This window comes from Ambystoma mexicanum, chromosome 6q (genome assembly GCF_040938575.1).
Source record: "Ambystoma mexicanum isolate Mex_15411 chromosome 6q, UKY_AmexF1_1, whole genome shotgun sequence".
Lineage (NCBI taxonomy): Eukaryota > Metazoa > Chordata > Amphibia > Caudata > Ambystomatidae > Ambystoma > Ambystoma mexicanum.
Genome location: NC_090937.1, coordinates 876,598,765 through 876,613,789, shown reverse-complemented (window position 1 = coordinate 876,613,789; position 15,025 = coordinate 876,598,765). Strand labels below are relative to the sequence as shown.

At 47.0% G+C, this 15,025-nt stretch overlaps 1 protein-coding gene across 4 annotated transcripts in view; it reads left to right on the top strand.

Annotated features, from left to right (window-relative positions):
• NEK1 (NIMA related kinase 1) overlaps positions 1 to 15,025 on the top strand; it is a 2,768,493-nt gene that overhangs the window by 1,767,711 nt on the left and 985,757 nt on the right. For all 4 annotated transcript variants that reach the window (XM_069631399.1, XM_069631400.1, XM_069631397.1 and 1 more), the window contains one exon: positions 9,230 to 9,394. In XM_069631399.1, coding sequence (XP_069487500.1) covers positions 9,230 to 9,394 — 165 coding nt within the window. The remainder of the gene's footprint in view (positions 1 to 9,229; positions 9,395 to 15,025) is intronic.

Below are 15,025 nucleotides of genomic sequence, written 5' to 3'. Positions count from 1 at the left end.
TGAAGACTCTGTAGCGAACATCTCTTGTATGGCCAACGTCCTCCAGTCTCGGAGAAAAGTCCCTGATTTTGCCTTTCTGCACCTCATAGTTTCCTGCATCCTAGTGGTCCCAGAGGCGAGGCTGCATATCAGATCACTTCAGTGGCTTCTCCATTGTCAATGGTTGCACTTTCAGGGCCACGTGTAAGACCATCTTCAGGTTTAGACCCAGGTGGCTCAAGATCTTGCATGGTGGGCCATGAGGGAAATCTTGCTGATATGCATGGTTTTTCATCAACCCTGGCCCAAGTGATGGTGGTCACTAATGCATATCTGATGGGTTGGGGAGCTCACCTGTCGGACATGACAGTGAGCAGACTGTGGTCTCCCTCCAAGTCTTGGGAGCATATCAAGTTGCTGGAGTTGAGAGCGATCAGGCTGTCCATGGCCACCTTCCTCCCCCGTTTGAAAGGCAAGACTGTGCTGATCCTGAGGGACGACACAGTAGCCATGTACTACAGACATAAGTGGGGTGGTGTGGGGCCCTTGTAGCTATTCAGAGAAGCAATGTGACTGTGTATCTGGGCTCTGGACCATTGCATCCCTCCGACTGCTGCCAATCTTGCCGGAAGAGAGAATGTCACAGCGGATGCCCTCAGCAGATAGACTTGGGCCTCCCACAAGTGGGAGCTCGGTCAGTAAGTTCTGGAGGCGAGCTTCTCCTTTTGGGGTACTCCTCAAGTAGACATCTTCTCTTCCAGTGTGAACAGGAAGTGAAAGTTGTTCTGCTACTGGGAATTTTCTCGTTTAAGAGCACTGGGGGGACGCACTGACTGTTGAGTAGATATTCAACCTCCATGTGTTTCCACCAATCCCTGTCATTCTGCTGGTTTACAGGAGATTACACCTGTTCTTGGCCCCTTTTATTCTGATCACTCCCGACTGGGCCCTTAGATCGTGGCACCCAGGTTTGCTGGACATGTCCATCTGCCCTCCCTGCCACCTCCTGGTGAGAGTTGACGTTCTCTTCCAATCGGAGGAGCGGGTCCTCCATCCGAACCTCAGCAGCCTTAACCTTCGTGTCTGGCTACTGAGACTGGCTACTGAGATTCTGAGATACAAGGAGTGGGACTTGTCGGACCATGTCCTTGATGTACTCGCATCTGCTCGGAGACCTGTAATAAAGTTGACTTATGCCTGCAGGTTTCATATATTTTTGGCTTGGTTCCGGGAGAGGGATTCAGACCCTTTATCCTCTCTGTTATCCCATGTTGTGGATTTTTTTGCTGTCTTTGGCCCAAGCGGGCCTGCAGATCGGCACTGTTAAAGAATGCCTCGCTGCTATATCGGTTTTTAAGATGTTCCCGGAACAGGGCTCATTTGTCACAATCCCCACTGTCATGTCGGTCTTGCGGGGGCATTTGTAACCAGTTTTCTCCATGCCAGTATGTTGTCCCAGTGTGAGATTTAAATTTGGTTTTCACATTCCTTATGGGAACCCTCCATTCATTTTATATTAGATTGCTCCCCCTTATGGGGACTTAAGTTTAGTATTAACGTTTTTAATAGACCCTCCATTTGAGCCTCTCCATTCTTGTTAATTGAAGTTACACACTACTAAGATGATTTTTCTGGTTGCCATCACTTCCGCGAGACGGGTAAGTGAGCTCCAGGCATTGTCTGTTAAACCTCCCTACTTTATTTTCTCCAAGGAGAAGGTGACTTTGACAATGAGGCCCTCTTTTCTTCCAAAAGTGATCTCAGATTTTCTCTCTCAGAAGCTGTTTTCATGTGGTTTTTCCTCTGCCTCATCCTTCTTATTCAAAGGCGCTATCCATCGGCTGGGCCCTGTGCGGCCCCTCAGCTACTACATCTCTCGTATGGAAGAGGCTAGGAAATCTTTTAGTTGGTTACCCCGGTGCACGTGCTGACAGGGCTGTGACTAATCGGACCCTATCAAGGTGGATCATTCTCTACATCTCGGAATGCTATGATCTTGTTGGAAAGATTTTACTTTAGGGTCTCAGCGCCCATTCTATGAGAGCAGTGACTCCCACCTCTGGGGTGTCCCTGTCCTGTAACTATGCCTGGCGGCAACGTGGGCTTCTCTGCACACGTTTGCTAAGCATTATTACTTGGATTCCCTTTCGGGCCAGGATGCCCTCTTTGGCGAACCTCCAGAGTTTTCTTGTCTAAGTGCTGTCCTTGCTCTCCTCCCTCTGCTGCTGAGCATGGGAGAAAAAAGGTGGGGAGGGAGTATCCGAAGTGTGTACTGTAAGTATGTAGGTCGACGTGGTGTGCAGAGTCAAGGAGGGCGAGAGCCGAGCCATGCTACGTCGGCTGGAGGATATATTTCCACTTGAGGAAACTACGGGAGGAGAATGCATTGAAAGAACATTACCAGTAAGGGATTTTCCCTTCATCTAATCCCCACAAAGGCAGATATCCCACAAATATGTAGGAAGGCCGTATGGATTGAGATTGCAGGAGTCACAGTTGTGATGAACCTTTACTCTTTATTGCCTGTTGCACATTAGATAACCGGTTTCCTCTCCATAAATGTGTTTACCAAATTACTCACCACCCTCACTTCATAAGTCTTAAAATATATCAAATACATCGCAGTGAAAAGCACTAAACTGTCATTGTTAAATAGATTGAGAGCTCTTTCTTGTTTAAAGTGATGCTGCCTTTACAATAAATTATTATTCTGAGCTTCGGGTCAATACATAGAAAAATTGTGTAATACTCAGTAAATATTGGTTCGCCATATCCTCTGCTTGTGCCTTGATTCCGAGATGAAATGGTTCTATATGTAGCTGCAGTTGCAGTATTTACAAAAATGCAATGATGCATTAACATATGCCCAATAACAGCATTTGAAGACGTTTTTGCAACATTCTAATGTTGATTAAATTGTAGGAAATGTAGGTGTTAAAGCCAAAATTAAGACAGCAGTTTTCTTTTCTATAACGTTTCAACCAATAGAATACCATGGGAAGTAGGATGTTAATTTGACATGTTTAAAGTGCAGTATCAGCATCATCATCAAACTCTGGAATTTTCAAATGTTAATTTGATTTATTATTAACCTTTGCTGCTGTTGTCCTAAATGTTGCCTTTTATACCCACGTAAAAGCAAATCCTATTCTCTTTTCAGTATATCCACAATGCATGTATATAGTGAACCTTTCTGGTTATCCTGCAACAATGACTGGATTTCTCTTTTTGGGGCTTGGTTATACCAACCTGACTTTACGCAGCATATTGTAAGGAAGACAATGTATCAAATAGGAAGACATAAACAAGTGATCACAGTTCAAGGGTGTTTATTGAACTTCAACTGGGCTTTGAAAAACGCCTATCTAATCCTAAAGCTAAAGATGGGAGCAAGCTATGACAATCAAATAATAATAACACAGTCCTAGTGGTGTCTTGTCAAAATAAAAGGGCCTATACTAATAAACCTATTGCCAATCCTTCCTTCTAAATACAAATAGTGTGGGAAACAGTTATGCAAAAGAAAAGTGTTCAAGAAATTATGTGTCAGGATGTTTTCAGCATGGGTCAAGACGGCACACTCGAGATTAGCACTGTCTCTGGCTTCTCTATCACGAGGATGCTGTTCAATTCTCGGTATCAGGGCCTTCTGTACCAATCTTTGCCATTCAAAGTCTCTTACTTCAGAGGTCCTGATAAGACAAACAAACATTTAGAGGTTCCTTTCTCCTCAGGATTCTCATGTACAACTTCTTGGGTGATTCACTGTTCACCCCGGGTCCCCCTTGGCCGGGCTCAGACTAGGTTCATGTATTTTTCCAAACTTTCTCTATTTCATCAAAATCAAAGGCTTTCGATTGTGCACAGGATTTTGCTTGTCCCTTCGCAGGACCACCTCAATTCACATTTATACGTTCACTTTCAAATAATCTCCCTCTGCCGGGCTCGGAACACATGCATCTACTTTCGTTACTCCTCCGCTGGATACCTTAGAGTCCTTGGATTGAGCACCCACACGGTGCCGGACCACTCTGTCAAAGATATTGTAGCTTGCTTTAAAGTTCAATCACTCAGCAGTTTAACTTCACTTGTGGCTCTTATCACATGCATGTTAACAATGTTGGGTCCAGCGCTCGCCATACAATGTTACCGCTTGCAACCTTGCCTTCAACACAGACTGGTCTTATATCGGTCTCCCCAACTCACCGGTTGTGTTGATTTCACTGATGCTGCTCAGTTCCTGGAGCCAAGGACAGTACCACAGCGGCTGGTGATTCTCCCCGCCTTGATTATTGGCGTGGGAGGGCCCCGGTATCTTTGACACACATGCAGGATTCTTCAGCCTGTTTGCCTGGTCTTACGCTTTCCAATCTTGAGTACTCATGAAAGCAACGGTTCCTTGTCGAAAAGGTCAAGGGTACCCCCCCCCCAAGCCCTCCCTAACCCCCTTTGCAATCCCCTTCTGTTTCGCCATCTTTCTTCTTGCATTAAACTGCTATTTTGGAACTGCTGTTTCCTTGTGTGTGTTTGGCTCGCTCAGTGTGCTCTCATGCTCCGCCTTTTATCTGTGTGGGGAAGCTTAATGGAAGTCAAGTGTGTGTGATGGTCAGTTATTGCCTGACCTTGCCTGACCATTTTATTGGGACATGTCAGGTATACGGCTCAGGTGTTTGTCTGTTTTGTCTCATAGCGGGGTGTTCGTGTTGTAAAGGGGGTGGGGGAGTGGGGTTCCTAAATATCCTACTTGGTAGGATGGGGTAAAGGTGCTATAGGGAAGGGGGCTACTGCGTCTCACCATCCGGTGTTCCACTCACACTCCCTGAAGACCCCTCACCCAGGTGATCCTCCCCTCACTGGTCCAGCCCCAGGAACTGGATCCAAAAGCGATGGTCGTGTCCTGCCCACCTGGATGACAGATCCTCAGGGACTAGTGGGTGTGACACCTTCTGGTTTCTCACAATATGCACAGAATGACCCATCTATCTATCTGAAACCCATTTACTGCAGGTACTTATTTATTAACACTGCAAACTCTCATTTTTATTTTATTTGTATTGGTTAAAGCGCAGACCTAGCTCGAGAGCAGCGTAGCGTTGCACAGATTGTGTAGCCAGCATTTGGGCTGGCATATTTTAACAGTAGCGCAATACTGTCAGTTGAGGTCTGTATTTTGGTATGCGCATCCATTTTGTGTGGGAATGGTTTATATGTGATCTTACTAACCACAATTTCAGAGTGATAAATTGCTTTGCGGACAAAATACCCAAAAACACCAAAATCTATTTTTTTCATTTGGAGCCGGGGATCCCCCAAATCCCCTGTTTTATGTACACTTAGAACGCCACCCAACCCCATCCTGACCCATTTTAACTCCTTTACCCCACTACTCTTTATTTAATTAATGTTTGCAGTGGTTTTCGGTATTATGATCCACTCTGTAATGTTTTAGATATATTGACTGGATACCGTGGGAATGCTTTTCTGTTAAAAGTGCTGGCAACACTGTAACTGTGATGGGTCCCTGCCTTCTGGCAGGGGCTAAGTGGAGATGTCCAAGAGAACCTCTCCATTCCTCCACCGGGTTCATTATCCCCTAGCTCGGGGAGGCACCTAGCACCCTAAATCATCCCACTGTATGTCCCTAAAACAAGGCAAGGGACTTCATCACAAAACAAATGTTGCTTAATATGCAAGCGTGATTATTTTTTTTTGTTATATCTTTTTATTGTGGTTATTGTAAACAAAGAAAGAAACAGCATGTTATGTTAACTGAATTTATTAGAGCGCACGTATGCCTAATGCCGGCATGGCGCTGGAGACATGAGGATTTATTCCTGGTATTGCTGTTGCTAAATGAGCATTGTCTTCAGTTTCTGGTGGAAAACAAAGTGGTCTGTGGTCTCCCACAGGGAAAGAGGAAGGTCATTCCATGCTTTAGCGGCTGCCACTGAGAAGGCACGCACCCCTTTACGGGCTAACCTGAAACGAGGACCTATCACCCGCAGAGTAGCTTGTGATCGGAGAGAGCGAGTGGGCAAGTAGCAGACAAACGTGACTTGCAGGAATTCCCCTCTTACGCCATAAAAGGCCTGGTGCACTATGCATATGGACTTGCACATAATCCGGTCAGCAACAGGAAGCCAATGCAATTTTCTCAGCAGAGGGGTCATATGGGCTCCAAAAGGGGGGGGGGGCGCAGAATAGATCTAGCCGCAACATTATGGATTTACTGTAGGCACCCAGTCAGGTAGACCGGTTATGCCAAATAAAGTGAGTTACAGTAGTCCAATACACTTACAACCAGGGCAGCAACCACTGGATCTTGACTAGCTGTAGGGATAAAAGAGAGGACCTTCCGAAGAACACAGAGCTTGAAGTCAGCGGTTTTACAGACAGCAGTGACCTAATCATCCATGGCCAGAGTGGCAGAGATCCTCATACCCAGGTTCCTGACCAACAGAACCGGCGTGGGGAGGGGGCCTAAGGATGTAGGCCAGAAACTGGCCTTCCAAAACAGCTGAGGAGATGTAGTACCTACAACCAGGGCCTTGGTTTTAAGGCCGTTCAACTTTAACCAGTTTGATGTCATCCTTGTCCCCAGCTTCTCAAGACATTTTCTTAGCCTGTTGGCTGTTTCAAATTTAGTCGGGTCCAAACGTACCAGAATCTGGGTATCGTCAGCATAATAGTAATAACGAAACCCATGTGACTGACTGAGCAGCAGAAGATATCTAATATAAATATTAAATAGGGGACACTGCAGAGCCCTGGGGAACCCCACAAAAAAGAGGGGCAGGGGTAAAGCGGAAAGGAGTGAGAGACACTGATTGAGAGCGGTCTGCCAGGAAAGCCGTGAACCAGTTCAGGACTTGGCCAGAGAGGCCGGCCTCTGAAAGATGGGAGATAAGTAGAGAGTGGTTGAGAGTGTCGAAAGCAGCAGACAGATCTAATAGCAGGAGTGCTCTGAAACCACCCTGATCTACCATGCACAACAGGTCATCCATCACTGTGTTCAAAACAGATTCTGTACCTCTACCAGGCCGAAAGCCAGATTGAAACAGATCAAAATACTGGGTGGATTCCAAAAACGTAGACAAAAGGGGAGATACCAATGCCTCCAAAACTTTCATCAGAAATGGTTGGAGCAAAATAGGGCAATAGTTGGCCAGCACTTCCGGATCCAAGGAAGGCTTCTTAAGCAGAGGAATAACTAAGGCATGCTTAAGTGAGCACAGGATCGTTCCCGTGGCAAATGAGGCGTTAACTGCTGAGGTAATGTGAGTAATTAAGTCACCAGCCACCTCCTGTAGAAGAGCCAGAGGTATAGCAGCCGCAGGGGATGCAGATTTCAGTCACTGAATAGCTGACAGAACATCAGAATTAGAGAAAAGGGGAAATGTAGACCAAGACCGTCTAGCTGGGGGGGGGGGGTTCACAGGAACCGTATTGGCTATAGATGCCATAGCCTCGATTTTTATGTTATCTCAAATGGTAGCAATCTTTGTCACAAAAAAAGTAGAGGAGGAGTCGCATAGATCCTGAGAGGGCAGCACCACATCCTGTCCTGTCCTGTCTCTGGCGTAGAGAGCGATTGAACTAGTTCAAATGGGGCTTTAGGTTTATTACTGGCCCTCTCCACTGCTTGACCGAAATAAACTTTTTGCACTCTCCACTGCTTTATGGTATACAGTGAGAGTGCTCCGAAAGAGGGTTTTAGAGTTAGAAGAGTACCAGAGACGCCACTTTCTTTCAGCCTGCCTACACCGTAATTTGCTTTCCCTAAGTTCCTGCGAGAACCATGGTTGCATAATTTATATGGAGCCAGTGCATCAGCAGTAGCTGTGAAGGAGGCTTCCAATGTGGCCAAGGAGCAACTTGCCGCAGGGCTACAGTGTATTTGTAAACAGCTAGTCTGCTCACGATTGGACACCCCCAAGCAGCTGTTTTTACGAATTGCAGGTTTCGTAACAGCGGGAGGGGGAACTTTGAGAGGAATGGAAAAGGGCACCATAAGGTGATGTGACCACATTACAGGGATAGGAGTGGCAGTGTCAACATAGGAATGAGGGGTAAAAATAAGATCTAACATATTACCACATTTATGGGTAGGAGCATTAACCCCATCAAGGAGTCCTAGGTCAGCCATCACAGACTGTGTACCTGAGACATAGCAGCATGCAAGACGGTTGTACAGCATACATGTCATAGATTAGTCCAATTAGGAAGGATGAATGAAAGGTTAACACAGAATTTAGCCAGCAGGTTGAGAAATGTCCGTGTGCTAGACGGGGGTGGCGATTTCCACTAATTAATAGGGCTTTACATGTTGAAAACAATGCAATGTGTAACACCCTGCGCCCAAAAGATTCCTTGTGCCAATCCTTACCTTCAAACCTTAATAATATAGTGTTGGGCATCAAGGGTATGTTCGCCCCCTCCAAAGTGGTCGCGCTACTGGATACAGTGCACCAAAATGGACGGATGACCGGGCAGGTCCACAGGACATGTCCAATGGTGCCTATCACTCTGCAGTGTCTCCAGCAGTCAAGGCATTGTAAGAGTAACATTGCATGTAACTTAGCCGGGGTGTAGTATGCTCTCTGTATAATGTTGTACTGCATCTCCCTGTGCTTCAGGCTACATGATACATGTTGAATGCTTTTGAAGGCTTCGTATATGTCTTCTGTGCAGAGGGAAGTATCTAGGTCATCAGTACATATCATGGCTAGTTGTGCATTTCTTCTGAGATTATTAGGGATACAAAAGTTGCAGAACATTCCGAGTTTCGGAAAGTCCTGCACATTACGCCCAACCTCCGATTCATATAGTGACGGTTCGCAAGCCCTAGAGTCAGATGTGATGAAATGGAGAACAGCCGAGTGAATGGTCATATAGCATAGCCAGTCTTTTTCTGCAAGCACCAGATGGCCCCTCACATCTCTGAATGGCAAGAGCTCAGAGTACTAGCATTTGTCCATAATCCTCACACCCTGCCAAATATGTAAGCATGTTTGCTTAATGCAAGTAGTCAATTGTAATCCCAAGTCACAAAGCTGAGTGGAAAATAAGTGTGTCTTATTGCAATAACATGGGAGCCATTGTACTTTACAATGTGCATTGCGATTGTGCACCTATTTCTGCATTTTTAAATCAATTTACCTATTTACAGTTTTTATTTTGTCAGTATGAACCTATGTACAAATCGATTAGCCAATTGTTTTATTTCATTAATTTATGTTCATTTGTTTAGCTGGCAGCCAAAGGATTCAAGAATCCAAATGGTCCTGCAGTTGCACCTAGCTCACCAAGTCATGGCCAGCAAGGGCCTGGTGGCTCCCCTGTTAGACATCTGCCTCATTCCAAAGCGTGCACACCATCCATCTCCATGACGTCGGCTCTCAGGGATGTGGGTGCGGTAAGTCATTTATTTTCCTGTATCTCAAAAGGGGTGGATTTGTTCATTGGCACGAGAGTTAGAAGCTTTTGTTCAGTATGTGTCGAAGTAGAACATTACCTCCTGTAGTGAAACACTGAGTGCTTTGACGTTCTATGAATTATACTGAAATGATGGGAGGTTAAACCTAATGTTCTCCTCAAAACAACATGAATTGGTCATATACATTTGTTTTCAGTATTGTTTAATTCTAATGGATGGCATTCTCCTATGGATTCCTATGTTAAGATATTACTTGCCGGCAGCGCTGGCATCGAAACATTTGTATTCCAAAAGAGCGGTCATGACCATTTGCATGGACATTGTCTACTGGTCTGCTTCTGGAAGTAACGATGCCTTTGGTGCAAAAGGGAAGCACAACACCATGTGACAACAGTTCCTTTTTTTACTTGTTTAGCACAGTGCTTTTGAACTTTTTTTTCTCTCCCTCAGAATTATCGACTACGACCGTGTCCTCTTCAAAAACTTTGGGGTTCAAGCGCTGCGGGGACTGCAGTTACAAGATGTCTATTGCCGATCTACATTCAATTTGTATATGGTGTCTGGGGACAGGACATGACCTTTCGGTCGTCTGCATTTTTGACAAGCCGTCTGGCAAAAACACGAGAACCCCTTCCAGAAGCTGATTTTCACAGGAGGGAAAGGGTGTGAGAGCTCCCAACACCAGAGAAAGAACTTTCCGGTGATATGGAAGGCTGCCGAAAGGCCCACAAAAACACCACAAATGCTCCCACTCCAGAAGTGGATAGAGACACTAATCCTTTTCCTCTTCATACAAGAAAAAAGAAAACAATGGTTAGCTGACAGCATTGATTGCTTCGGATATCAGAGATGAGAGCAGCCTCCACACGTCTCCTTATGTCAAGATAGCAGAGGTCACCCATGTGACCACCCAAATGCAGCCTTTCGGCTTATGATCTAGTAGGTCATCAATTCCTTGTTTCTTGAAGCCCCCTCCAGACAAATTCATCACTATGATTGGACTGATTTTCTAGATGCTGGTCCTCAAAGGGAATTTGTGCTACATTTTAACCCGGAAGTCGCCGACCCCATCATATTACTCTGGCGAACCCCTTGCCTTGGTGCAGGCGATTAGCAAGGATGTGTCAAGGAAATACAAACCGATGTAGATGGACCCAGTATATTTGTTGATGCTTCTAACTCCAGAAAGCTTGGTAGTGCAGGCTGATACCGATCAGATTTCCCCTCCCTTCCACCATCAAGAGGAAGTCAAAAATTAGATGTATTAGGAAAGAAGAACCATGGGGCTATAGTTGGGGTCTTAAGGCAGTTAATAGCTCTTGGGCCTTAGCTAAATACACACACTGCCTCCAGATGGTCTCATCAGAGGCAGCAGATAACCTCCCAGAAGGAGAGACCCAGAACAGATTAAGAGTTGGTAGTGTGGCTTGAGGGGGGAACTGGAGCGGGCCGAGAGATAACGCCAGAAGTCAGGGTCGCGCGGGGCACTGAGGGTGGCAAAGAAACAGCTGGAAGCCCATCTGGCGGATAGAACGGCACAGGCAATAATGAAGACCAGGCAATACTATTGTGGAAAGGGAAACTGGGCTAATCGGCTGCTGGTGACCAAACTGCGGAAGCTGCAGACTCAGAACTCGATCCAGGCCCTACGGGATGGGGAAGGGCAGTTGCAATGGGACGAGATAGCTAAATTGGGCGTTTTGGAGGCACACTTCTCTGCAGTATTTAGGGGGGAGATTCCATTGGAGGAGGTGCAGGCCCGTTACCTGGGGGAGGCACACATGCCTATCTTAACGGAGGCAGATCAAGAGGGCCTCGAGACACTGATAACATCGGGGGAGGTGGAGTGGGCTATAGAATCTTTGAAGAATAAATCTCCGGGCCCGGACGGCTTCTCAGCGCCCTTATATAAAAAAGTAAGCAGTATCTTGGTCCCCCAGCTCGTAGGGTTGTTCAACTCTTTCTTGGCATCTGGGAAGGTTACACCGTCTATGGGCACCTCCGCTACAGTCCTCTTGCCTAAGCCAGGTAAAGAACCGACCAGGTGCGATTCATACAGGCCCATCAACTTACTAATGTGGACTTGAAAATATTCTCTAAAATCTTGGCCCGTCGGTTGATGGGTGTTTACCCGCGCTTATAGACGGGGACCAGATGGGATTTATTTCTGGACGGGGAGCCCAGGACAATGTGAGGACGACTCTGGGGCTCTAGGAGGTGGGGGTGAGATCGGGCCTAGACCTGGGGATAATAGCTTTGGATGCCCATAAAGCTTTTGATAGAGTAGATTGGGGTTACCCGAGGAGGGTCCTGGAATGCTTTGGGTTAGGGTTGAATTTCACTAACTGGGTTATGGCGATTTATCAGACTCAATCCTCGCACCTAAGAGTGAACGGAGGAGCATCGACCAACCTAAATATCGCTGGGGCATGCGGCAGGGCTGCCCGCTTTCTTCCCTAATCTTTGCCCTGTGCTTGGAGCCATTTTCCAGTTGCATCCGAGCAGCGGGTTCACTCAAGGGGGTGAGAGTGGGGGCCACGGATATCAAGGTGTCCCTATACGCTGAGGATGTCTTGCTCACATTGAACGATGTCACCACGTCTCTGGAAGCGGTGCTGGGGGAACTAGATGAGTTTGGTAGAGCCTCCGGGTTCAGGGTGAATAAATAGCAAATGGCATGGTCTGGATGTGGCCCTTCATCCCAGGGGTAGGGAAAATATAGGCACGTTTGCTCCCATTCAATAGTCTCGCGATTCTATTCTGTATTTCGGAATTCATATCCCGAGTGGGCCCTCCGAGGTATATGAAGATAACTTCCCCCCAGTTGTTTGGGGAGCTGACTGAGGATCTAGGGAGGTGGGGGGAAACAGGAGGTCTCTTGGTTCAGCCGCAGAACGTCATTAAAAATGAACCTAATACTGCGCCTACTGTATGCGAGCTCTGCATTGGCAGTCAGGATCCCGGACTCCGACCTCCAAACCCTGCAAAAGAAAATATTAGGTTTCATATGGGGTAATAAAAAGGTGCGAATATCTAAGAGGGTACTACAGAAACCAGCAGGGGTGGGAGGTCTGGGGGTCCCAGACGTGTTCTGTTACAACCTAGCTGCTCAGCTATCACACGTCTTCACATGGAAGGGACAGTCCTCGCCCCCAAAATGCAAAATCATTGAGCAGGCCCAGTCACCGATTGATCTGGCGGGGCTACCTAATGTGCATATGGTTTCTCTGGGAAGGGGGGATGGTGGGCTTCTCCCTATTGGCAACTGCCAAGGGCATTCTCTATTATATTGGAAGGGCATTTCAAAGATGGTATATAAAGAGAGGGATATGGCCTCTCGCTCCGGTATGGAATAATCCAGGTTTTCGCCCGAGGTGCGATAAGGGGAGGTTTCATAGGTGGAAAGAGGGCGGGCACTGGGCCTACAACCCAAGCATAAAGGAGGGGGGCCACGAGAACCCTTTCTGCTTTACCGCGGACACTACAGGATGACACTGTGAGGGGGAGGATATTGAAGCTGTATAAGCTGCTAGACACAGGTGACCCTGTGATATGCCTGCAGTATATGACCAATTGGGTAGAGGATTTGGGGAGCCCCATAGACTATGAGGAGTGGCGACGAATATGGGGACGGATTCTTAAGTCCTCCAGATGTGTAACGGACTGAGAGTGCTTCTATACATTTTGCTACAGGTGGCACTTAACCCCTGAGAGGCTACACCACATGGACGGAAGTTACTTAGCCACGTTTTGGCGGGGGTGTGGCGAGGTGGGCACCTTGTTTCATATGGTGTGGACATGCCCCAAGGTGGAAGTTTACTGGAAGGAAGTGTTGGCAAGGATAAAGGTATCTTTCTGCAGATCCGGGGTGGTGATCTTAGGGTGTATGGGGGGGCGGGGGTGTTCCCCCTAACTGGTTCAGTGGCCTCCCTAATTGGACATCTCCTGTTGGCGGCAAAGTTGGTTATAGCAAAGACATGGAAGACACCTGAGGGGCCGCTGGCACAGATGTGGTGGGTCAGGTCCTGAGACATACTGGTGGCGGACATAATCACAGCTATATGTGAGGGATGATATGCGAGGTATGTGTTGGTGCGGTCCCCATTTATCGACTTTGCCAGAAAATCCCCTGCTATGGTAGCCAAACCCCCTATGCTGCAATGCTTCCCGCTGCTGTGAGTGGTCCTGTGAGGTGCACAGCCCCCGCCGGGGCAGGTGGGTGAGTCGTTAAGCCCCATATTAGCTACAGGTCCTCCCAGAAATCTCAACAAGGTTATGGTCACACAATAGTGTAACCATAAATGTGTCTGTAGTTGGTAGTGTGACGAATCTGGAGTATTCGTCCCTTCTCCCCAAGTAGGGGAGCCACACCCTTTCAGTCTAGGCAGGTGAGCCTACTCCGTGAAACCCTTTCAAGAGGCCTGAGCAAGTGGGACCCCACTGGGAGTGACTCCCCTGTAGGTGATGAGGACTCCCATTCCCAAAGGGAACTCCCTATGCAGGACACTTTATTTGCATATATGGGACTGCCTTCCATCAAAAACAATGTGGCCGCCTTCTCTTAAGCTTTAGGCAATGTTGAATCCTGCATGTTGTCTGAAAGAAAAGAAGAAACTCGTATGAAAGTTTGACGAATAGACCAGAAGAGAGGAGAGAGACGGTACACAGGAGAAACCCCTCTGATGTCAAATCGCAATGGAGGGGCGGAACTGAGTTGTACCACGGGTCCTGCGGAACTGCAAGAACCTGAGGACGCCAAGTGCAGTTGCCAGAGGCCCGGCAAAGCAGACAACGACAAAGCTGTTATCAGAATGAGCAGACGGCGGCAAAGTTGTTATCCGAACATAGTTCGAGGAATTGTCTGACATGGTGGCATGACCACGGAAGTTTCGTGGTGGGCCAGACGTCAGTACAACAATGCCAAAACCTGGAAAACAGGGAGCATGGACAGCTCCCATCTGCCGTCATTCGCTGAACACGGCCAGCAGCAGAGAAGCTGAGACCGGTACGCGGGTGAAGCCTGAAAGGAAGACGTGAGAAAGCAAACCAACGTACTGGAGGGAACACTGAGCCCTGCGAGGCCACCCATGGCAAACTGAGGTACAGAGGTGAATGGTAGAACCGGGAGGACGCCAGGGCAATACATAACAAAGAGATGGGACTATGATTGTGATAAGGGCAATAACGGAACATTGAAACAGTATAATTTGATATCCAAGGAACTATTTGAAAACCTGAAAATTAAGAATGATTGTGAATCAATAAGAAAGTGGAAACAAATTTCCTGGGCAAGAATGAGAATGCCACAATAGAGAATTGCACAAGAGATCATTAATGAAGAGTGGGGAGACCACTTACTGAAAAACTGTCATGATTGTTAGCAGCTAAAAGCACAGATTGAAGTAAATGAGGAGAGAATGAGTGGAGGTAGACACCAACAGTGGGAGGGAATCCTTAACCCTGATGAAACAAGGGACCGACATAGAAATACAAAGAATCTGTCTAAGAGAATATCTCAGAGAACAATGGTGTGTTATGAGCTAGGAGTACAGAGTGAACAACCAAGGAGAGGGAGTGGATTTAAGACACCTAGAGTGGGGAACTCATGAA